Here is a 24,095-nt window from a genome sequence, read left to right on the forward strand (position 1 = left end):
AAAGTATTTGATTCTTCCTTCAGCACAGCAATGAAGAATAGTAATAAACTTACAAGAAGGGATACACATTTGGCAATTAAATGTGATACATATCTAACTAAACTGGAGACCCAGATTGACTGGAAGATCGTTGATGTATTCACTCTTTCTCTCTTTCTGCCCCCGAACATTTCTGGCTTGTCATATACATTTTGATTACATACCAAGCAACTGTGTGGAAATATTAATGATAGCAGCCAAAGTATCAACTTATGACACAGACTGAGGCCATTTCAACCATTGGGTGCATACTAACTCCCAAATGAGCAATCCCCTCAGACATATTCCCTTCCCACATCCACTCTGTGGCCACCTCATTAGCTACGTTCTGTAGCTAACAAAGAGGCCGCTGAGTGTGTGTTTGTGATCTTCTGCTGCTGTAGCCTATCTGCTTCAAGAAGCAATGTGTTGTGAATTAGCGATGCTCTTCTGCACACCACTGTTGTAACACATGGTTATCTGAGGTTGTACTGCCTTTCTTTTAGCTTGAACCAGAGCCTTTTTACTCTGACCTCTGTCACTAACAAGGCATTTTCACCCACAGAACTGTGGCTCACTGGAAGTTTTTTGTTTTTTGCACTATTCTATGTAAACTCTAGAAACTGTTATGTGTGAAACTCTTAGGGAATCGGCAGTTTCTGAGATACTCAAACTACCCCATCTAGTGAACAATCATTCCATGGTCAAGGTTTTTAGATCGCACTTTTCCCCATTCTGATGTTTGGTCTGAACAACAATTGAACCTCTTGACCGTGTCTGCATGCTTTTATGCATTGAGTTGCAGCCACATGATTGGATGAGTAGATATTTGCATTCACGTACAGGTGTACAGATGTACCTAATAAAGTGACCATTGAGTGAATCTCCCTGTATCCTTGCAACTTATTCTCCTCCACAAGTGGCCATCAACACCCCATTGACTCTTTTTGTCTTTCACCTATGCTGAGGGTCAAAATGTAGAAATGTGCCTTTGAGCTGTTGGAGCAAATTTGGGCACTTGGAAGCAACCAACATGGTGGCAGAGAGCATCGAAGAATCTGCTGGAGGAACTCAATGGATTGAGCATCATCTGTGGGAGGAAAGAAATTGCTGGTATCTCAGGTCAAAATTCTGCATTAATTCCACTCCTCCCACCGATTCTGCTTAACCTATTGTTTTCCAGCAGAGTGTCTGATACTCTGGATTCCAGCAACTTGTGTCTCCTCGGTGACAGAGAGAAAGTGCATCCGAGGTCAGAATTGAACTGACGTACTGAAGCTGTGAAACACTGTGCCACTGTGTTAACAAACAAAAAAAATATGGAACATCTGATGAAATGTGTGTGTCATTCAATAGAACACTAATTTGGAAGTAAGGTGTTGGACATATGAGTGATTTGGCCTGTCTGCTGGAGATAAACTAGTGTATAAGCTCTTCTTGGGCTTCCAGCCGTGTACAGCTATCAATTTTAACCGACATTTCGATGATAAACTCTGCCATCATCAGGGATGATGCCTGGACACGTCCAGTCCGGTGGTACTTATTGCCCCGTGGTATTCCAGTTCTTGACTATAAACAAGGTGGGACAGCAGAAACCTGTTTGGATGAGGACCAACTAATCAGGAGGGATGGACAATGGGATTATAAATACCATCAGACTAGACATGCCCAGGCATCACTCCTGATGAAGATGGTAGAGTTTGACATTGAAATGTTGGTTAAAATCAATATCTGTACCTGGCTGGAAGCCTAAGAAGAGTTTATTCATCATATACGGTGGGAAAACACCAGATCCTCTTTTAACCTAGTGTAAGGAGAAAGAGACCACTTGGCCCGTCATGTCTCAGCTGGTTCCTGAAGAAGTTCTCCAATTAATAGCTGTCCACGGCTCCAATTCAAGTAACCCTCCAAGTACACTTCTCAGGAATTTATTCAATTCTTGAGCTGAAATTACTCCAACTGTCCTGTCAGAAAGTGCATTCCAAAACATGATAGGCCACAAGGAATCATTTTCTTGATCCTTCAATTGTTGCTTTGCCAATTATCTTAAATTAATGAAAAAAACTGCACATCTGAAAATATGAATGAAAAGCAGAAATCTCGGCACTTTTAGCAAAACGTGGAAAGAGAAACAGAGCGAACATTTCAAGTTGAAGATACGTCATCGACAGCTGCTGGGTGTTCCCAGAATTTGCTATTTTTATCTTATAACTGTGTCTTTACTCAACGACTCTTCAGCCACTGACACAGCATTTCATCATTTACTCTAACAAAATACTTTTTTCTTGTGAAACAACAGGCCCAAACCTCTTCTTGATTGCTTTACCCTTCTCTGCCCATTACATAACTGAGTTCACCTCTTTAGTATCATTTACTCATTTCCGCACCCTCTTCTGGAACTTAACGTCCTTTCCACAGAATGCCGCCCAGAAATGGACAGAATACTTCAGCTGCGACTTCACTAATGCTTTTAATCATTCAAGTTCATTGATGTGATAAGCAAACATACATGGTATGAACGCCATAAAAATAGGTTTTTGCAGTGGTGAGGCATAGTTCAAGATTATAGCCCAAATTTGTAAACCCCAGAATACTGTATAACGCAAAGAAAAAGGAGAAGGAAAAAATCGCATGGGCCCTTGAACTTACTCTTTCTTTTAATAAATTCATCAGTGTGCATATGTTAGGCTCTGGTCCACTTGTCTACCTGTTTCTCCATAACTATTTGTTTGTTTGTTAGGTGCTGTGTTGTATCACGTGGGCGATCATGGTCTTTCCATGACCATAATTGTTCTTGGCAAATTTTTCTAAAGAAGTGGTCTACCATTGCCTTCTTCTGGGCAGTGTCTTTACAAGACGGGTGACCCCAGCCATTATCAATATTCTTCAGAGATTGGCTGCCTGGTGTCAGTGTTCGCATAACCAGGACTTGTGGTGTGCACCAGCTGCTCGTATGACCATCTACCACCTGCTCCCATTGACTGAATTGAATTGACTTTATTTCTTACATCCTTTACGTACGGGAGAAGTAAAACTGTGAGGAGCTTCGTCTGAATGTGCAAATTATAGTAATTTCTAATAAATAGTATACACAGTAAGATTTACAACACATTCAATATAGCTTAGAAATACAATTGTGTCAATGTGAATTAATCAATCTGAAGGTCTGGTGGAAGAAGCTGTCCCAGAGCCCGTTGGTCCTGGCTTTTATACTGCGATACCATTTCCCAGATGGTAGCTGCTGGAAGAGTTTGTGGTTGGGGTAACTTGGGTCCCCAATGATCCTTTTGGCCCTTTTCACACACCTGTCACTGTAAATGTTCTGAATAGTGGAAGTTCACATCCACAGATGTGCTGGGCTGTCCACGTCACTCTCTGCAGAGCCCTGCAATTGATGGAGTACAGTTCCCGTACTAGGCAGTGATCCTGATCGGGGGACTAAGCAGGTGCTACACCTTGCCCAAGGGTGACCTGCAGGCTAATGGAGGGAAGTAACGCCTTACACCTCTTGTGATAGAGACGTATCTCCACCCCGCCACCATAACTGTTTCCTCCCCTATAGAGCAAAAATCTGTCTTAACCTTGAATGTAATGAATGATTCACCCTCTACTGTTCCCTGGGGTAAAGAATTCCAAAGGCTCATGACTCTCTCAGGAAAGTAATTTCTTTTATGGCTGTCTTTGCCACAAGCCAAAGTGATGATAATCATTAAATTGGTTTTACTGATTGATATTTAAGGAGTATTGACTAGAACAAAAGCCCAGCACTGTTTCAGAGCTTAATAACTACCTGTGAGAGGTGATGGATCCTCAGTTTAATTTCCCATCACTTCTGACATGTAGTGGTCATTCAGTAATCCAGATTTAGTGCTCAAGCCTCATGAGTGGGACTTGAATCCAAAGCTTTATGATTAGATGCAAGGGAGCTACCAACTAGACCATGGCTGAGATAATATTAACAATATATTTTTTTTCTTTCTTGCAGGGCTTCACTCCTCTGATCGGTCTGTGTGTGGCTAAAATGGCCACCACTAGTCCAACATGGTATCATTTGAACATCAGCCGAGCCAAAGCTGAGGAACTTCTCGCTAAAGCTGGAATGGATGGGAGTTTCTTGGTGAGGGGCAGCGAATCAGTGGTTGGAGCATATGCACTTTGTCTGTTGTAAGTATCTCTTAATGAACATGCAAAGATTAATTGCTCTATTAGGGACTCCTGTTAAAAATATGCTGAATCTCTAGAGCTACCATTGTAGTTTGAGATGAAACAGAAAATAGTCATAGTTAAGCTGATGTATTTCTGTGTTGTTTCTCAATTCTGAGAAGTTTTCTTTCCAATGTATTTAATTTCTATGTATGAGGAAGAGGAAATAAAGAGCGAAATAGAGAGGGAACTTATCAGTGAATTGATGATTCATCTGTAAGAACAGCCCACTGTTTACTTACTGGTTTTATGCAGATCTAAATAGGTTGTTCTCAATAACTGAGAAGTTGAGAATGCCAATGAAATACTGTAGGTCAGAAGGAAAGAGGGACTAAGAGGTTTTAGAGGATGTCGCCTTACATCCTTACAAGGATGTCGCCTAGATTTGAGGACCTGATTTATATGGAAAGTTTGTATAGATTTGGACTTTATTCCATGGAGCGTAGGAGAATGAAGGGAGATTTGATAGAGGTATACACAATTATGAGAGGTATAGGTAGGGTAGATACAAGCAGGCTTCTCCCACTGAGGTTGGGTGACACTGAACTAGAGTTCACGGGTAAAGGGGCGAAAGGTGAAAGAGTTAAGGGGAAGCGGAGGGGGAGCTTCTTCACTTAGAGGGTGGTGTGAGTTTGAAATGAGCTGCCAGCGGAAGTAGTGGATGTGGATTTGATTACAACATTCAAGAGAAGTCTGGATAATTACAGATGGAAGGGGTATGGAGGGCTATCATTCAGGTGTGGATTGATGGGGCAGGCAGCATAACAGTTCAGCATGGACTGGATGTGCCGGAGGGCCTGTTCCAGCGCTGTAGCACGGTATGGCTTCTGTGGCAAATTATCTATGTTCTACACTGGAGATATCTTTCTGCAGAAGTCAATTGGAATTTGAATTCTGTACAAATATTGCTTTTGACATTGGGCCTAAAAAATATTTTAAGAAGCTGTTGAAATGCTGTTAGATAAAGACGGGCACTAAAAATGATGGACAAACAGAAAGACAAAGTGAACTGGAGTCCTTTCGTACTATAGCACCTTCATATTCTACTATTGGCACCATGGGATTGTGCCCTTATTTTTCTCTGTACATGACTAACAACAAGTCATGTAAATGACTTGAGGTCAGGAATGATATGCAGAACCTATCATTCAATCCTTCTCTCTTCTGCCCTGCACTGAAGGGAAGTGATCAGGAAGGAGACACATGGCAATTGTAATCCTCCAGCACTGGTAATGCTTACTTCTGTAATCGGATTCTTACGAAATTGATTGCAATGTTCAAGGCCACCCACAAAGTAAACATTATCAATTAGTCAATGCCTAAACCTGAACATCTCCTTTGTGTTTTTTTGTGTGGTAGAGCCTCGTGTGGGAGAACTTAACATATGCAGTTTCTTATTATTTATCTTCTCCATTACAATTGCTGGTCCAACATTGACAGTAGGCCTAAAAGCTGTAGCTTGCCCACAGAATATGTGGGCTAAGAAACAAAGTGGAAGAAAAGAGGTTCCTAAAAGTCCTCTACTTCCATGAAGGAGCTGGAGGATGACTGCTGTCATTTCTTAGACTGATCATCACCAAGTTCAAGTTTAAGTTTAAGTTTAATTATCATTCAACCATAGATGAATATAGCCAATCAAAACAGCGTTCCTCTGGAGCCAAAGTGCTGTACATTACCAACAGCACACAGCTTATAGCACATAGCACAAAAATCACATTTGGTTATGTTTTCAGGAGGAAACCATATAATCACGAAGAGAGAAAAAAATATATAACCCAAGTCCCTATGTGGCAAGACAAGCTGTGTCATGGTCCAGCTGGTTCTTCCACTGAGTGAACACTAGAGGGCAGCTCTACTTTGGCATCTCCTCCTCTGGGCGAATCCCACCGGTGACCCCATAACCTCAACCTAGCCTTAGTCCTCAACCGAGTCACATCTGAGGCAACACAGCTCCCTCTTTGTCAGTCTCACCCACCTTCCAGTAAACCGCACTGGTCGTACTCTAGATTACTAATGTCCAACAGGGCCTTGCGATCACAATAAAAACACCCAGGACAATCACTTGCACTGTGCACCTTCTTGGCACAGCAAGTCCTGGTTACAACACGACAATGGTATGCAATAAGTCCAGCTCCATCACTATCGAGCAACTTACCGATGGGATAATCCAGCTGTACCTGATGCTCTTAATATCCAGCAGTGACTGGGGGTCATAGAAAAGATTTATAAAATGAACAAAAGGACCTGTGAGTGGACACGGAGTGGCCACTGCATCGGAGCACACCACCTTCTTACCGGATACTACCTATTATGGCTTCGGGAACAAAGGAAGTTCATAAGGGATCTGGACATGGCCATTTCCATGATTCAAGTGTGGAAGATGGAAGTAGGGAGTGTGGTATGGGAGTGACATTTAGGCTGAGAAATAGAAACCTGCTGACCACAAATCCATTCATTTTCAACTAAAATCCCATTTTTTTTATGTTGATGGCAGAGGGATACTATAGAAGATTAGCTCGATATAGATATTGATATCCAGGTGTTTATATTTAAATCTGGGCAAACACCAAGATATAGTAGCTCTGGACCATGAGCTGCTTAATAGGGTTAGTGTGGTTGGGTACTGGATGGTCAGAATGAAACAAGTGGGCTGAAGGCTTTATTCCTGTGCTGAATAACTCACAAACATCACAGTAATTGCATACAAGCCCTGCAGAAAACGTTGTTGACCCTCTGACATCCATTTGGTTAAATTCTTTGGTCATATCAACCAAGCATTAAAAAACCTGCTTACATACATGAATGCATTAGAAGGGCTTCAACAATACCAAGTATGAGTTAGTTGCTGTTAAACCTGTCCTGAATACACATAAAAAATGCTGGTGAACGCAGCAGGCCAGGCAGCACCTATTGGAAGAGGTACAGTCGACGTTTCGGGCCGAGACCCTTCGTCAGGACTAACTGAAGGAAGAGTTAGTAAGAGATTTGAAAGTGAGAGGGGGAGGGGGAGATACGAAATGATAGGAGAAGACAGGAGGGGGAGGGATGGAGCCAAAGCTGGACAGGTGATTGGCAAAAGGGATATGAGAGGATCATGGGACAGGAGGCCCAGGGAGAAAGAAAGGGGGAGGGGGGAAGGTCTCGGCCTGAAACGTCGACTGTACCTCTTCCTAGAGATGCTGCCTGGCCTGCTGCGTTCACCAGCACTTTTTATGTGTGTTGCTTGAAATTCCAGCATCTGCAGATTTCCTCGTGTTTGCTGTCCTGAATACATTCATTTCCATATGTTGGGTACAGAATGAAATTTCCTTATAAATAAACACAGTTTTTAAAGTTATTTTTTCAAGATAAAGCTTCAGTTGAGTTCCATTGCAGGAGATTATGTGCATTTTTCTCCTAATGTGTGTTTACAAATGTATCATTCTCAAAGTGCACTGTATTTCTTCATCTGCCCGGTCCTCTCCAGTCCTGTGACCTCTACTGTCAAAAATGAGTTCAATATCATCCTCTTCTGCATTGCCTCTGAAGGCGAATGCAGAAAGCACCTTTGACCATCTTTTGAAGTCCATTGGGCAATGGTCAGTATGAATGCTCTGGAAGCTTTGTGGGAGAAGGACACAACAGATGGTTTCCTGAGCAGAGTTTAAAAGTCATTTGGCAGAATGTATCAATGGCTGAACCTATAAACAAGCACCAAGACCTCACTTTGTTGAGAATGAGGGGACCCTGCCATCAGATCTTTTGTACACACTGTTGGCCTCATGAACTTCAGATGTGCCAATGCCTATGAGGTCACCAAACACAAATACTTAACTGCACGGGTTAAAGGTGCAGGTGCTTTATCACCTCCCAGCTGCAATTAGGAATGGGAAATGTCAGAGGTACTCTCATCCTATAACTAGGAAAGCTATGGGTTCACAATCAAACAATCTGTTCTTTTTGCCTGTTCTAGAATAAGTTTTGGTTAGCCAACTGATGTATTTTCTTCAGGAAACTGAAAACCTGAACTTCAATTTGTCATCTGAGCTGCAACTTGTTCAACAGAGCAATTGCCAGTGGAGAAAGTACAATGACCTAGTTTTAAATGTTCATTACTGGTTTTCAAGTCAGATGCTTCCTGTATAGAGATTGTCATCTCCGTTCGTTGCACTTCCTCGACTATTCACATGCAACAGCTTCCATTAGTAAATCATTTTGTCTTCAATTCCATTTAAATGCAGGCACATTTTGTTTCATTTTTCCCCAATATTGTCTGAATGTTATAACAAACAATGCAGATTTCGGAGAATGGGGGTTGAAAGGCATAATAAATCAGCTGTGATGGAATGGCAGAGCAGGCCCATTGGGCTGAATGGCCTAATTCTTCTTCCACATCTTATCATCTATTTAAACCCATTGTGCTATAAGTTGCAATATGTCGGTTTGTGTGAGCAAGCAAACTAGAAATTTGTCTAAAAAGTGCATAATGTTAAAAGGAGCCAAAGCTCAGAAACAGAAGAGATTCTGTAGATGCTGGACAACACATACAACATGCTGGAGGAACTCGGAAGGTTAACACGTCAGTCTGAAAACAGAACCTTGTATGTTCACAAGCAATTGTTTCCTTTTAACAGAATGCTCTAAAAGCACCATCAGCACTCCATTTCCAAATTATAATACAAATTCCAAACGCGAGGTCAAGTGCTTTGTCTTAACTGCAGAAACTTTCAGTGAGGAAAAGCTAAGTAGCTAAAGCCGTCTATTTAAATTTGGAAGGTGTGTGTCCTTTTTAAAATTGTCTCTGATGTTTCCTCCGCTTAAATGTTTGTCATGCTGGCACCTGGTGTTTCTCTTTGCTAAAACATTCATTATTCTTGTGGTAGTGAAGGTCATGGCCAGAGTGGACAATCATAGTCCTTTTTCCAGGGTAGAAACAGCAAGTGCAAGAGGGCATTGCTTTGAGATGAGAGAGGGGAAGATTAAAGGAGATAGATAGATAGATAGAGAGAGAGAGAGAGAGAGAGAGAGAGAGAGAGAGAGAGAGAGAGAGAGAGAGAGAGAGAGAGAGAGAGAGAGAGAGAGAGGGAGGGGGAGGGAGAGGGGGAGGGGGGGGATATATATATATGCCTGGATTGTTCTGCCAGGGGAGGTGGTGGAAGCAGACCTCATAGCTACATTAAGGGGCATTCAGATGGGCCCACGAACAAACAGAGAATGAAGGTATGTAGATTATGTGCAGGCAGATGGGAATAGTTTAATCATATAACCATATAACAATTACAGCACGGAAACAGGCCACCTTGGCCCTTCTAGTCCGTGCCGAACTCTTACTCCCACCTAGTCCCACCAGCCTGCACTCAGCCTATAACCCTCCATTCTTTTCCTGTCCAATCCAATTTAACTTTAAGTGACAACATCGAACCTGCCTCAACCACTTCTGCTGGAAGCTCGTTCCACACAGCCACCGTTCTCTGAGTAAAGAACTTCCCCCTCATGTTACCCCTAAACTTTTGCCCTTTAACTCTCAACTCATGGGCAGCACAAACATCTTGGGCCAAGGTGTTACAAATAGATATTAAGCTCACTTCAGACATGGGCTTGTTGGGTTGGATGGGCCTGTTACTATGCTGTATCTCTAAATAAATAAATGGACAATGGGTTGAGGCATGTGGTGTGGAAAATTATGGGCTCCACGTCCAGTGTTTTAAATGGTATGAAGGATCAGTGAGGTTATTGCTTATATAAATTGTCATCTGGATGAGAGAACAGTGGAAGACAAGGCCGAATTGTAATAATGTCTTAAAGCTGAGGTTGGACCAGAAGATGCAAATTAATCTAAGTCCATTATTTTTCTTAATATTCTCAAATCACTGAAACCTTTTTTGTTTGTAGCAAATACTGATTTCCACTCCCATCTTCATACCTGCCCTTTACACTGATCTGCCAATATCACCTCCCCCCCCCACACACACACACACACACACACACACACACACACACACACACACACAGCCTTTGTCCTCCAATCTTTTAAATACCTGATAATTTTTTTTATCCTATTTTCATTTTTATTGAGGCACCACAAAAAATTCCCACCAGGATCCTTTAACTTTGTAGTTGCTGCACTTTCAGTAATTTTGGCAGAGATATCTAATGGTGTTTAACCTTTATTAAATTTATGCCAAGAAAGCTCTTTTTTGATCACAGTAAAAATCTTCTTGCAATGAACCCAGAATGCACCTTCTCACATAATGAAATGTCAAAAATAACATAAGTGCAGTACCACATCACATCAGCAGAACCACTGACAACTAAAATTGACCTAAAATGAAAGGAACACAAGAAAATACTCTGCCACAGTTTGGCCATTTGCTGTCTAACTTCTTTGCTAACTTCCGCTAACTTCTTTAAAAAAATAACCGTTATCTTCTCTATAAACACTTGAAAGGCCTTTGGGGTGGATTTGGGCAGAATCAAATTGATTCTTTTCATGCTGGCTAATGACAAATTCTATAAACATTTTGGCCTATAAATGTTAACCTTGAAATGTTATATGAGAACGTGTGGGTTCATGCAGAGAAAATTATGCTTCTACTCTCTGTAGACCAACCTAGGCTTTGGTATACTCCTCTGCTGAGTACTGTGCTTCCATCTGCTGGTAAAGTCTTTATATTTAGTACTTTGGCAAAGAGGTGAATGTGGTGGAGATCTAAAATCTATATCATTTCTGAGGCTGGTATTGTCATTAGACATTTGTACCTGAACACCAAGAAAGCAATTGGCTGTAATCTCAAAAAAGGTTCTGCCTTCACTGCATATAGATATTGTCTGTCCACAAAATTCAACCTTTCTATTGAAACACAACCCATTTCTGTCGATCAATAATGATACTAATACGCAGTGTCCAGCAAGAATTGGCTGAAAATTCAGTCACTGAGCTCTTAGGTTTCTAATGTGACTACTGCTCAATGTTGAGTTATAGAACATGGAGTGCATGGCTATTCAGCCAACAGATGAGGGATTGGGGATTTGCTGAACCGAATTTGCTCTCGAGTGCAATAGAAGTTTATCTCTTCCATTATTTAGGTTTTATTTAGCAGACTTTAGAGATGAGTGACAAGTGTGGGATTTACATTCAGTGAGGATTTTTGTGTCTGTAGTGTGCTTTATACTCCCCTCATTTGTCCATTAAACTGGTAAATCAGAATGAAGGAAATAGAAATAGTTGCAATCCCTTGAAGCCACTTTCTGTGATTCATTAGAACCAGTATTCACATTCTCAACAATACCTTCTTGGCTTCACCCTTTGTCCCCAGTAGGCTCGGACTCGCTTTGTGTCTAATTATCTGATTCTCTTGTTGCCCAATGGCTCTCCATTGACCATATGCATCTACTGAAATCCACAGAACCCTCAGGTTAGAAGTTCCAAAGATGCACTGCCCTCTCATCCCTGTAGTAAATGGCAAGCCCTTAACATAGATTCTGCTGGTTCTTCAACTGGAGCAACACCCTCTCTATCCAGTGAGGATCTCAAATATTTTTATACCTTTCAACATGATTGCTTCTCTTTCTTCTAAACCACAGACAGATTGGTACCATTCAGCTTGGTCTCTTTTAACAAGGTGGTTCTGACTTTCAGGACTGAGTGTCATTATTAACATTAAAATATCAAAGTTCAAAGTAAATTTGTTATCAGAGTATGTATATGTCACCATATTCTACCCTGAGATTCATTTTCTTGCAGGCATTCACAATAGAACAAAGAAATACAATAGAATCAATGAAAAACTACACACAAAACAAACATTGACCAACAACCAATGTGCAAATACAATGAATAAATAATCAAATAATGAGAACATGCATATGCGGTAGAGTCCTTGAATTGAATCCATAAGTTGTGGAATCAGTTCAGAGTTGAGATGAGTGAAGTTTAGCAGCCTGATGGTTGAATGGTTATAACTATTCTTGAACCTGCTGGTTTAGGACTTAAGGCTCCTGTACCCACTTTCTGATAGCAGTAGTGAGAAGAGAGCATGGCCTGGATGGTAGTGATTCCTGACGATTGATGCTGCTTTCTTGTGGCAGTGCTCATTAGTATATGAGCTACATAATGTGGAGGGTTTTGCGTGTTATGGACTGGGATCTATCCTCCAATTTCCGAAGGAATTTCTGTTCTTGGACAGTAGTGTTTCCATACCAGGCTGTGATGCAACCAGTCGCAATACTCTCCACTGTGCACCTATAGAAGTTAGTCAATGTTTTTGATGGCATGCCAAATCTGTGCTAATTTCTAAGAAAGTAGAGGCACTGTTGTGCATTCAGTGTAATGGCTTTTACGTGCTGGTCCCAGGACAGACCCTCTGATATCATAGTGCCAAGGAAATGAAAGTTGATTACCGTTTCCACCTCCAGTCTCCTAATGAGGACTAAGTCATGAACTTCCTATTTTTTTTTGGTAATGGAATATGGTGTTTTGACTCCTTTTAAACATGTTCTTCTTTCTTGAATCTATCATCCTGCAGATTCAGGACCAGGTCATATTGTCAGTGTCCAATGGCAGATATGTGAACTTTCAGTTAGATTTCTGAATTACAAGGGAGAAGATTTTTCTCTCTTCAGTCTGTAGTGAATTATAAGGGAGTAATTTTCTTCCCAGCTGGCGTCAAAGAGTAGAGTACAGGAAGTAATCTCCCCTAGCCAGCTTAAGAAATGAGTACAGTGTTCAAAGCTTCCTCTATCTACAGAGTTTAATAGTTGCAAAATGAAAACATCTAGCAGTTACTATAATCCAATTACAGTGCCTGCAACCTGGTTCAATTCCCGCTGCTGCCTGTAAGGAGTTTGTATGTTCTTCCCGTGAGGACGTGGGCTTCCTCCCACAGTCCAAAGACGTGCGGGTTAGTTGGTCACCAGGGTACAGTTGGTGTCATACGGGCTGTTACTGTGCTGTAAGTCCATAAATCTAAATCTTCAGAAACTTGACAAATTAGTTAGTATTGCAGCAAGCCATGGACGGAAACTAATTATGCTAAAAAGCTGAGTAATACAGTTACTGGCCAGAGTCGAACATAACCGTAATTGGTAAACATTTTGACAGAACACTGCAATTTCACTCGGCTTTGAGTCATGGAGTCACTGAATCATACAGCTCTTTCATGCCGACCAGTGAATACCTTTAGTATTAATCCCTTCACCCAGTACTTGATCCACAGCTCTTCGCACTTAAGATATTCAAGAGTTCATTGGGACACAGCTTAAATGCCGTCCATGGCCAGCTCCACTGTTCTCTCAGGAAGCCTATTCCAGGTGCTAAACACACTCTGGTTGAAATATGTGCCATTTCACATGCCCTCTAAATCTCTTCATCCTTAACCTAAACCTATGTCGTCTAGTTTTATCCATCCCTGCTATGGGGAAATGTTTCCTGCCATCTACCCTATCTACCCTATTGAAATTCCTCACAATTTTAAATTCCTATATCATGTCCCCTCTTATTCTCTGCCACACCAGGGAGAATGGATTTTTGCTTCTTCTGAGGCTTTATAAGGCACCGGTCAGACTGCATTTGGAGTACTATGAGCAGTTTCGGGGCCCCAGATCAGCAAAAAGATGAGCCAGCATTGAAGAGGGTCCAGAGAGGTTCACAAGAATGATTCCAGGAATGAAAAGCTTAACATATGAGGAGCATTTTATAGCTCTGGGCCTGTACAGTACTCCAGGGGGTTTAGGAGAATTAGGCAAAATTTCATTGAAACCTATCGAATATCAAAAGGCATAGATAGAGTGAACGTGGAGAGGATGTTTCTTGTAGTAGGCAAGTCTAGGACCAAAGAGCATGGCCTCAGAATACAGCTGTCTATAAATTCATTGCCGCAGGCAGCTGTGGAGGCCAAGTCATTGGGTCTATTTAAGGCAGAGGCTGGTAGATTCTTGGTTAGCCAGGGCATGATTAAACACAGTGAGAAGGCAGGAGATTGGGGCTGAGAGGAAAATGGATCCACCATGATGAAATGGCAGAGCAGACTTGATGGGCCAAATGGCCTAATTCTGCTCTTATATCTTCTCTTATTATAGTCTAAACAGAGGCAAAACATTGATCAATAAGGGGGAAAACAGACTATTGCTACATTCCAATCTGACATCATTTTGTCTTTTGAACTTTAAATATTTTTTTTAAACATATACCAAGGAGAAACAATATTGAACTTTTTCTTCACACCTTCCAAGTAACCATTAACCTTTTCCCTTAGAATATTTACTGTGTTTTCCCAGCTACTATTCTTCTGTTCCCTACTAACGCTCTTGAAAAGAGGAACCAAATTTGCTGTCTTCCAGTAAGCTGGTATCTACAAGGGGAAAATATAAGAACCTCAGTTGAAGCCCGAGCAGTCTCTGCCCTTGTCTTTCGTAACCTGGATTAAATCCCATCCAGTCCTGGAGATTTATCCACCTTAAAGCCCTCAGAAGCCTTTTTTCATGGAACCTGTAAGAGACCTATACATACCCATTACCGAATTCTCCATCTACTTCACCTATTCTTCCTTGTTTCACCCTGGTTTGTTCATGGTGGCCCTAATGACCTTACCTTTTACTTGTATACTCTTTCACCCTTCATACACAGTACTTACAAAATACCCGCAGATTTACATTAGTCCTGCTTGTTTGTGATTTCTCATGATCTCTCTTAGACTTCTGAATTTCCTTTTAAGTAAGTTCCTCCCTACACTACTTCCTCTTTATGATAAGCTCCCTCATTATTAGTTTCCAATACCTGTCATATGCTTCTTTTTAATCTCTTTATCCAACACTCATAATCCAGGGTTACATCTGGATTTTACTTTAATTGGAACAAGTTGGCTTTGAGCTCTTCAGAAGTCCAGAGATTACAATGTTGGAGGTCCTCCTCTTTAAATAGCTGCCTAGTTCCCTAATCACACAAGATGCTGAAGGGACTCGGCTGGTCAGGCAGCATCTGTGACGGATATTCACTGTCCAGTGCCATGGAACTCTGTTTGTGAATCTCAGCTCTCTAACCTAGCAAACTCAATAACACTACACATCTATAGAGAGAAATGGACGTACGGTGTTTTGGGTTGATAGAATCATCTGGACTGAAAGACAGAGGGGAGTTAGCCAGTTCGGAGCTAAGCTCTGACCTCCAATTTTAGATGTTTTTTTCTCATTTTATCGGGATACTTTTGTGGACAAAGAGAGAGGGATTAGGAGTCAGATTAGTGTTTTAGGGACAGGAATATGGGGGAGTTAGAGGAATTAGAAGATAGGCTGGAGTCTTAAATCTCCACTTCGATTTCGAAGGACAGCAATGTGGATATGGAACATCCTCAGTATGTCCAGCTGGATGTCAGGCTGATGGACCTGTGTGGGTGAAAACTGATGACCCTGTCAGGGTCAGCAAGCTGTTAGCAGGTTTCAGAATCAGAGTTCCAGCCGGGCAGGAGGAATGAGGTCCAATGCTCCCCCAGGGTTCACAAATCTGTGAGACTAGAGAGTGAGGCCTAGTGTTCAGGATCCTGTCATCAGTGAAGCAGACTAAGAGGGCTGCTGTTCAGTGATGGGTGGGACTTGAGGTCAATGCTGAGGACTGAGGCCTGAAGATTGAATCGGAAGTCCAAATGTCAAGACCCATTGGCTGGAGTCTTAGGTAGACAAGTCACTGTGAGTCCACTGGGGTAATTGCAAGTACAATGTCTGAGCATCTGCATTCGAGCCCAAGTCCTTGTGGTTAAAGCGCAATGTATGTACTTGGGTGGAAGGGAGAAAAGACACTTATTTTGCTGTTATTGTTTTGCTGCTTGTGGTATTCCGTTTCATTTTGTTCTGCCGAGCATGTTATATTCATACCGAAATATGTGGCGACATTTGCAGACTGACTCCACATACTCTCAGGTGTATTGGTTGTTAACGCAAAGTGACGCGTTTCATTGTGTGTTTTGATGTACATGTGAAAATAAGCTTAAATCTTGGATCTTGAATCAATAAAATGGCGGAGGGAAGGGTGGAGCAAGAGTTGTCAGGTGATACATGGATTCAGCTGAGGAGGGATTATAGGCACATGGAGGAAAGGATTGAATTAGTGACAGAAATTGGGAGGTGATGGATGGAGGTATCAAAGAGTTGAAATTGATAGAACCAGATAGAAGAGGGAGGTGGAGCATGGACTCAAGTGAGGGAGGTGTGAAGGGCAGAGGAGAAAGATGGGAACCGGGGGGAGCGGTAGGGGGGGACCTAAGGATGAAGTGTGTGGGTGGTGAGCAGATGAAGTTCTCCCCATGACCACATGGGTTTCCTCTGTGTGCTCTGGATTTCTCCCACAGTCCAAAGACATTACGATTGGTAGATTAATTGATCATTGTAAATTGTCCTGTGATTAGGCTGGGATTAAATCGGGGGTTTGCTGGGCAGCGCAACTTGAAGGGCCAGAAGGGCCTATTCTGTGCTGCATTTCATAAAGTCATAAAGTCATAAAAAGCTTCAGCTCATCTAGTCCGAGTTGAACCACTTAAACAATCTCATCCCTTTGAGGTTAACCAGGATGCTACATGTCATCAAACAGTTCAATTATTAAGATAACACTATAAAACATAGGAGCAGAATTAGGCCAATTAGAATTAGTCTGCTGATTTGATATCCCTGTCAAACCCATTCTCCTGCCTTTTTCCTATAACCTTTGATGCTTTTAATAATCAAGAGCCTATCAACCTTAGCTTTAAATGTACCCGGCCTCCATAGCCACCTGTGGCAATGATTTCCACAGATTCACTAATCTCTGGCTAAAGAGAGTACATCTCTCTTTACTTTATCTTTATCTATTGACTACAACTCTGTCTTTAATACTATTATTCCAAATAAACTGATTCCTAAGCTCTGGAACCTGCGCCTTAGCACTCAGATCTGCAGCTGGATCTTCAACTTCTTCACAGACAAGACCCAGGCTGTAAAAATAGGGGACAAGCTCTCCTCTACAATCACTCTGAGCACCGGTGCCCCACAAGGCTGTGTACTCAGCACCCTGCTGTACTCACTGTACACCCATGATTGTGTAGCCAAGTTTCCATCAGACTCAATATATAAGCTTGCTGATGACACAACAATTGTAGGCCCTATCTTGGGTAATGATGAGTTTGCATACAGAGAGGAAATTAAGAACCTGGTGGCGTGGTGCGAAGACAATAACCTATCCTTAATGTCAGCAAGATGAAGGAATTGGTTGTTGACTTCAGAAGGAGTAGCGGACCGCACAGCCCAATTTACATCGGTGGTGCACAAGTGGAACAGGTCAAAAGCTTTAAGTTCCTCGGGGTCAATATCACAAATGACCTGACTTGGTCCAACCAAGCAGAGTCCACTGCCAAGAAGACCCACCAGCGCCTTTACTTCCTGAGAAAAAGAAATTTGGCCCGTCCCCTAAAACCCTCACTAATTTTTATAGATGCACTGTAGAAAGCATTCTTCTAGGGTGCATCACAACCTGGTATGGAAGTTGTCCTGTCCAAGACCAGAAGAAGCTGCAGAAGATCATGAACACAGCACAGCACATCACACAAACTAATCTTCTGTCCTTGGACTCACTTTACACCACACGCTGTCGGAGCAGTGCTGCCAGGATAATCAAGGACACGACCCACCCAATCAACACACTTTTCATCCCTCTTCCCTCTGGGAGAAGGCTCAGGAGCTTGAAGACTCGTACAGCCAGATTTGGAAACAGCTTCTTTCCAACTGTGATAAGACTGCTGAACGGATCCTGGCCCGGATCTGGGCCGTACCCTCCAAATATCCGGACCTGCCTCTCGGTTTTTTTGCACTACCTTACTTTCCATTTTCTATTTTCTATTTATGATTTATAATTTAAATTTTTAATATTTACTATCGATTTGTACTCCAGGGAGTACAAAGCGCAGAACCAAATATCACTGTGATGATTGTACGTTCTAGTATCAATTGTTTGGTGACAATAAAGTATAAAGTAAAGTAAACACATTCCTCCTCATCTCTGCTCTAAATGGACATCCCTCCATTCTGAGGCTATGTCCTCTGACCTTAGATTCCCCCACCACATGAAACATCCTCTCCACGTCCACTCTATCAAGGACTTACAACATGCTGATTTTGTTCTATGCTATCGTGTGCCTCCAAGTATCCTGAAATCACACCCTTAGCTCGACTCCAACATCTTCCCAACCACTGAGGTTAGACTAACTGACCTATAATTTCTTTTCTTCTGCCTCTCTTCCTTCTTGAAGATTGAAGTGACGTTTACAAATTTGCAGTCCACCAGAGCCATGCCAGAATCTACTGATTTTTGAAAGACCATTACTAATCCCTCCACAATCTCTTCAGCCACCTCTTTCAAAATCCATCTGGTCCAGGTGATTTATCTACCTTCAGACCTTTCAGTTTCTCAAGCACTTTCTCCCTAGTAATGGCAACTTAACTCACTTTTGCCCCCTGACTCTCTCAAATTTCCAGCATACTGCTAATGTCTTCCACAGTGAAGAATGATGCAAAATACTTATTTAGTTTGTTTGCCATTTCCTTGTTACCATCTCTCCAGTGTCATTTTCCAGCAGTCTGATATCTACTCTTACCTCTCTTTTATACTTTATATATCTGAGGAGATTTGGGGTACCTTCTTTGATATTATTGGCTAGCTTACCCCTACATTCTACCTTTTCCTTCTTTATGACTTTTTTAGTTGCCTCTGTTGGTTTTTAAAATCTTCCCAATCCTCGAACTGCCACTGATATATACTCTACTTATGCCCTCTCTCTGTCTTTTATTTTGCTTTGGCTTCTCCTGTCAGCCACAGTTGTGTCAGTCTGCCTTTAGAATATTTTTTTCTTCCTTGGGATGTATCTATGCTGCGTCTTCCAAATTGTTTCCAGAAACTCCAGCTATTCATGCTTTGCCGGCATCCCTGCTAGTGTTCCCATTCAATCAATTTTGGAAAACTCCTCTCTCATGCCTCTGTACTTCCCTTTACTCCACTGTAATACTGATTAATCTGACTTTAGATTCTCCTTCTCAAATTACAAGATGATTTCTATCATATTATGATTACTGCTCCATAAAGATTCCTTACCTTAAGCTCTCTAATCAATTCTGATTCATTGCACAACACCAATTTGAGAATAGCTGATTCCCTAGTGGACTCAACCATGAGCTGCTCTAAAAAGCCATCTCATTGGCGTTCTACAAATTCCCCCTCTTGGGATCCAACACCAACCTGACTTTCCCAATCTACCGGCATATTGAAATCACCCATGACTAATGTAACATTGCCATTTTGTCATGCATTTTCTATCTCCCATTGTAATTTGTAAACCACAGCTTTGCTACTGTTTGGACCTTTTATATAACTTCCATTAGGGTCTTTTAACCCTTGCAGTTCCTTAGCTCTATCCACAGTGATTCAACACCTTCCAATCTTATGTCACCTCTTTCTAATGATTTGATTTCATTTTTTAACCAACAGAGCAAACACACCCCATCCACCTTCCTGCCTGACATTTCAATACAATGAGTATCTTTGGATGTTAAGCTCCCAGCTATAATCTTCTTTCAGCCATGACTCAGTGATGCCCACAATGTCATACCTGCCAATCTGTAACTGTACTGCAAGTTCATCTACCTTTATTTCATATACTGTGTGCATTCAAACATAACACATCTTTAAGATTAAATGGTGGTGAAGAAAGCTTTACCTTTTATAGAGCTGTTTTCTTTTTTGAGTTATTTGTGTGTAGGCCAGAAGTTGCAAGAGTTGAAAAGGATTTTAAAGGTTATAAAAGGGGCAATTTGTTTGTGCAGGGGTGGGAGAGCAGGGGGAACTTTTCTCTTAGGCTAGGTCATGACCAGTGCCAGTGCTAAGAGTTGGCAAAGATAGGGACAAGCGCATAGTGAGGGTGAGAGAGAGAAAGGAGAGGGGAACAGTTTAAACAAAAGGAGAAAAATAAATAAGTAAATCACTGAAAGGAGAAATCAATGTTCATGTCAGTGGCGTATCTAAGGTACGGCAGGTATGGCACGTGCCCTGCGTGCCTCTTGAAGCGGGGAGGGAGCACCACTGAGCAGTTTCTATTAAGGTCAGACAAGTCATCCTCAGATAGCGAAAAAAGAATTTTCTTCAGATGTATAATCTATCTTTGATTATCATGGGTGAGAAGCACTAGGATGACCTTATTTCAGAGCATTGTGTAAGAAGGCCATGAAATGTTACTTCATGAAGAAGAAGGAAAGTAGAGCTGAAGGACAGAAGAGACAAAAGTTAGAGGCGGAGGAAGCCAAGAAGTCGAGCAAGTTCTTCATGCCCTTCTTTGAAAAGCCCGAAACAAGTAGTTCAACATGTTCCATGGAGTCGCCTGCACCTGCTACAAGTTTGTTAGAATCCGAAGGTGGATCAAGTACAAATGCGTCACAAGCTGAGGAGGAAGTCAAGTTAGATAAATCCGAGTATGATGAGATTAAGAGTGAGGCTGCCACAGAGAACATGGACAAGACAGAAGGAAAAGATAATAGTGGTGGTGGTGATGTTGAGTTTATTGACGAGATTGAACCTGACGATAATGAACCTAGTGAACTGGATGGTGTCAAAGAGCCTCAAACTGTCATACCAGAAGTGATTGAACAGCATGACATTGGACTTCTGAAGTTCAACAAGGATACTGGAAAAGCAATTCTGCCTGACGCATTGAGAACAGACATAATAAAGCTGGGTTCAAAATATTTCCAGAACAGTGCGGGGCCTTTCCTACCAACAAATAACTGCTCAATGAAAAAAACTTGGTTCAAGAGGAAATTGGGAAATGGCCATTGTGAAGAAGTGACTCGCTCATGGCTGGTCAATTCCCCTTCTGAAAAATCTGCATTTTGTATCTGTTGTCTTCTCTATTCCCAGTCAGACCATCAATCCTCATTGGAGCGGGAAAGTGGATTCAACCAGTGGAAAGCACCTGAAAGGATTAGTGTTCATGAAAATGCCAAGAATCATCGGGAATGCTTCACACAGTGGAAAGAAATGGAAAGAAATTTAGCTGAAAACAGGGGAGTTATTGACGCGGTATTTCAGTCACAGATTGAGAAGGAAAAGCAGAAGTGGTGTGATATCTTGACAAGAGTCTTTCACTGCATAAGATTCCTTGCGACTCAGAACCTGCCTTTGCAAGGACACAGGAAGTCACTTCAGCTAGGCGATGACTCCAATGTGGGAAATTTCCTTAGCTTACTGAAGCTACTGGCTGTCTTTGACCCTGTCAAAGAGAACACCTCACTCATTTGGAGTGCAAGGACAGAAGCAGTGAAGCACATTAACAAGTACTTTGAGGAGATATTCAAGTTCTCCAGGACATGATAGACAACGAAACTGAGACCAGTGAAACAAGAAGTGACGCAAGGCAGCTGTACAACTGCAAGTTGAATCACGATTTTCTGATTTTGCTAGGATTTTGGAACAAAGTACTTATTGCCATTGACCGTATTCAAAAGAGGTTGCAGGATCCTAACATGAACTTCCGCGATGCTGCCCTGGATTTGAAAGTCCTCCGAGATCATTTTTATGATGAAAGAGAAGTGTTGGTCAGTGCATCACTCGAAGAAGGAGTCGGTCTCTGTCAAGAATGGAATATTGAATTTGAAAGACGTCAGAGACGAAAGAAACGAATGGCTGATTAGAACTCGAGGGATGTTGAGTTAACAGCTAAGGAGGAAATGGAAAGAGTCATGAAGGGAACACTCGACCGTCTTCACAGAGAAATGGATGAAGGGTTTGCTCATTTGCACAACACTGACGCTAAGTTTGGGTTCCTGCTCGATGTCAAGGGACTGTGTTACGGCACCGACAGCAGCGACCTAAAGAAGAAGTGTGAAAATTTGAGCGAATTGTACAGCCCTGATGTTGATGGACAGCAGCTATATGAAGAAATTCTGGATTGCAGAATGTTGCTGTCAAGGCAGATCAACATGAAAATATCAAGACCTGAAGAGCTTCTTGAATTTATTGTTCAGTATGGCGATGAGAGTGTCTTCTCCAATCTTTGCATTGCTATTCAGATAATGCTAACCATCACAGTTTCCATCACCAGGTGTGAGAGCCTCCATGGGTCAAGGCAGATTCTGTGACTTTGCTCTGCTGAGTGTAGAAAGAGAAGAAACTGAAAAAACTAACTTTGATCACATCATAGACCAATTTGCATCAGTAAAAGCAAGGAAGCTGCAGTTATAATTTTCATGTAGTGCCATAATTTGTTAACTAAAAGATTAACCAGCTTGACTTGTATTTTTGAGCTGATATTATGGTAAAGTTATCTAAAAGATGGGTGTCAGATGTTTGGACGGGGTGCAATTTCAGTGCTTGCCATAGGCGCTATTTTCCGTAGATACGCCCCTGGTTCATGTCATCAGGTTAAAGGCTACCCAGACAAAATATGAGATGTTGTTTCTCCACCCTGAGGGTGGCATCATTATGGCATAAGAGAAAGCCATGGACCGACATGTCGGAACAAGAATGGGGATAGGAATTAAAATGATTGGTCACCGGAAAATTCTGCCTTTTATAGATGGGGCAAAGACTGCTTCCATCAGAAGAACACAGTTCCCTCTGTTCTTTAAAATCAGATGTATTTTTGCTTGTCATTCAATTTATGCAATTCATTTCTGCTTCTTTTGATGATTTTAACTCAAGGTTTCATTTCAAGGGTAGCTAACACCCCATTTGACTCAACACTATGAATGATCAGCACGGATTTTGAAAGGGAGAATGATCAACCTTTTGAAACTTTATTTTGAAGAAGAATATGATTTACCTAGATTTTCAAAAGGCCTTCACTAATGTATCACATTATAAGTCAATGAATATGATCAAAGAAATCAATCAGGCAATAACTTGCAGACTAGAACAGCCGACTATTTGTGTGTTGCTAAAGATTTCCAGCAGATTCAGAAACTCTTGTGTTACCTTATCCATCTTCTGGTTTCACCTGTCACCTGTCAGTTTGTACTCCTTCCCACTCCCCCGCCCTCGCCTTCGTATTCTGTCGAAGGAAGGGTATGTTGGCATTGGAGAAGGTCCAGAGGAGGTTCCTAAGAATGACCCTGGGAATGAAAGGATTTGTGTATGAGCAGCGTTTGATGACTCTGGGCCTGTACTTGATGGAGTTCAGAAGAATGGGGGTGGGGGGAGGGGAAGGATCTCATTGAAGCCTATATTGAAAGGCCTAGACAGAGTGGATGTGGTGAGAGTGTTTCAAATAGTGGGGGAATCTAGGACCACAGGGCACAGCCTTAGAATACACCCCTTTAGAACAGAGATGAGGAGGAATTTCTTCAGCCAGAGGGTGATGATTAATTCTTCATGGACACTTTCTGTGAACATATTGGTATGGGTATAACTTTATTATTATTTGGAGTATCTTCTGGTTGTGAAAGATAATATATAAATGCAGTATTTTTTTTTATTTTCACTGAACTGAGCAAGTTTAGGCTTGAACCCTCCCTTTGTGGGGCTTAAACCATAACCTTTGGAGATGTAATCCACTTTCTCCCCATTCTTTGAGTAAAGATGTTACTTCTACACCACCTCAACATTCAATTTCTTTGTGACTGCTTCGTGTTGATGGCTTTCAGTTTGCACATTCTCGAAGAATGTTCTCTATCAGAACCAATCACCACTTAGAAGAAAAATCACATCTTAGTCTTCTCTTCTGATAAGACAGGAAACTCATCAGAAGAGTTTGCCATGCCATGAATACCTTTACTTTCTTAGCATTACTTTTGTGAACCATTTTATTCTCACCAATGCTCCCATTCACTTTTTATTATGTGCCAACAAGAACCATGCACAGTATTCTAACCAGAGTTCAAGAGAGGATTAATAG

At 41.7% G+C, this 24,095-nt stretch overlaps 1 protein-coding gene across 1 annotated transcript in view; it reads left to right on the forward strand.

The window, feature by feature from the left end:
• The window catches only part of LOC140204321 (phosphatidylinositol 3,4,5-trisphosphate 5-phosphatase 2A-like), a 163,369-nt gene that overhangs the window by 20,386 nt on the left and 118,888 nt on the right, over positions 1–24,095 (forward strand). Inside the window, exon 2 of the mRNA XM_072270942.1 lies at positions 4,004–4,182. Coding sequence (XP_072127043.1) covers positions 4,040–4,182 — 143 coding nt within the window. The 5' untranslated portion in view covers positions 4,004–4,039. The remainder of the gene's footprint in view (positions 1–4,003; positions 4,183–24,095) is intronic.

The sequence above is a fragment of the Mobula birostris genome, chromosome 10 (genome assembly GCF_030028105.1).
Source record: "Mobula birostris isolate sMobBir1 chromosome 10, sMobBir1.hap1, whole genome shotgun sequence".
Classification (NCBI taxonomy): domain Eukaryota; kingdom Metazoa; phylum Chordata; class Chondrichthyes; order Myliobatiformes; family Myliobatidae; genus Mobula; species Mobula birostris.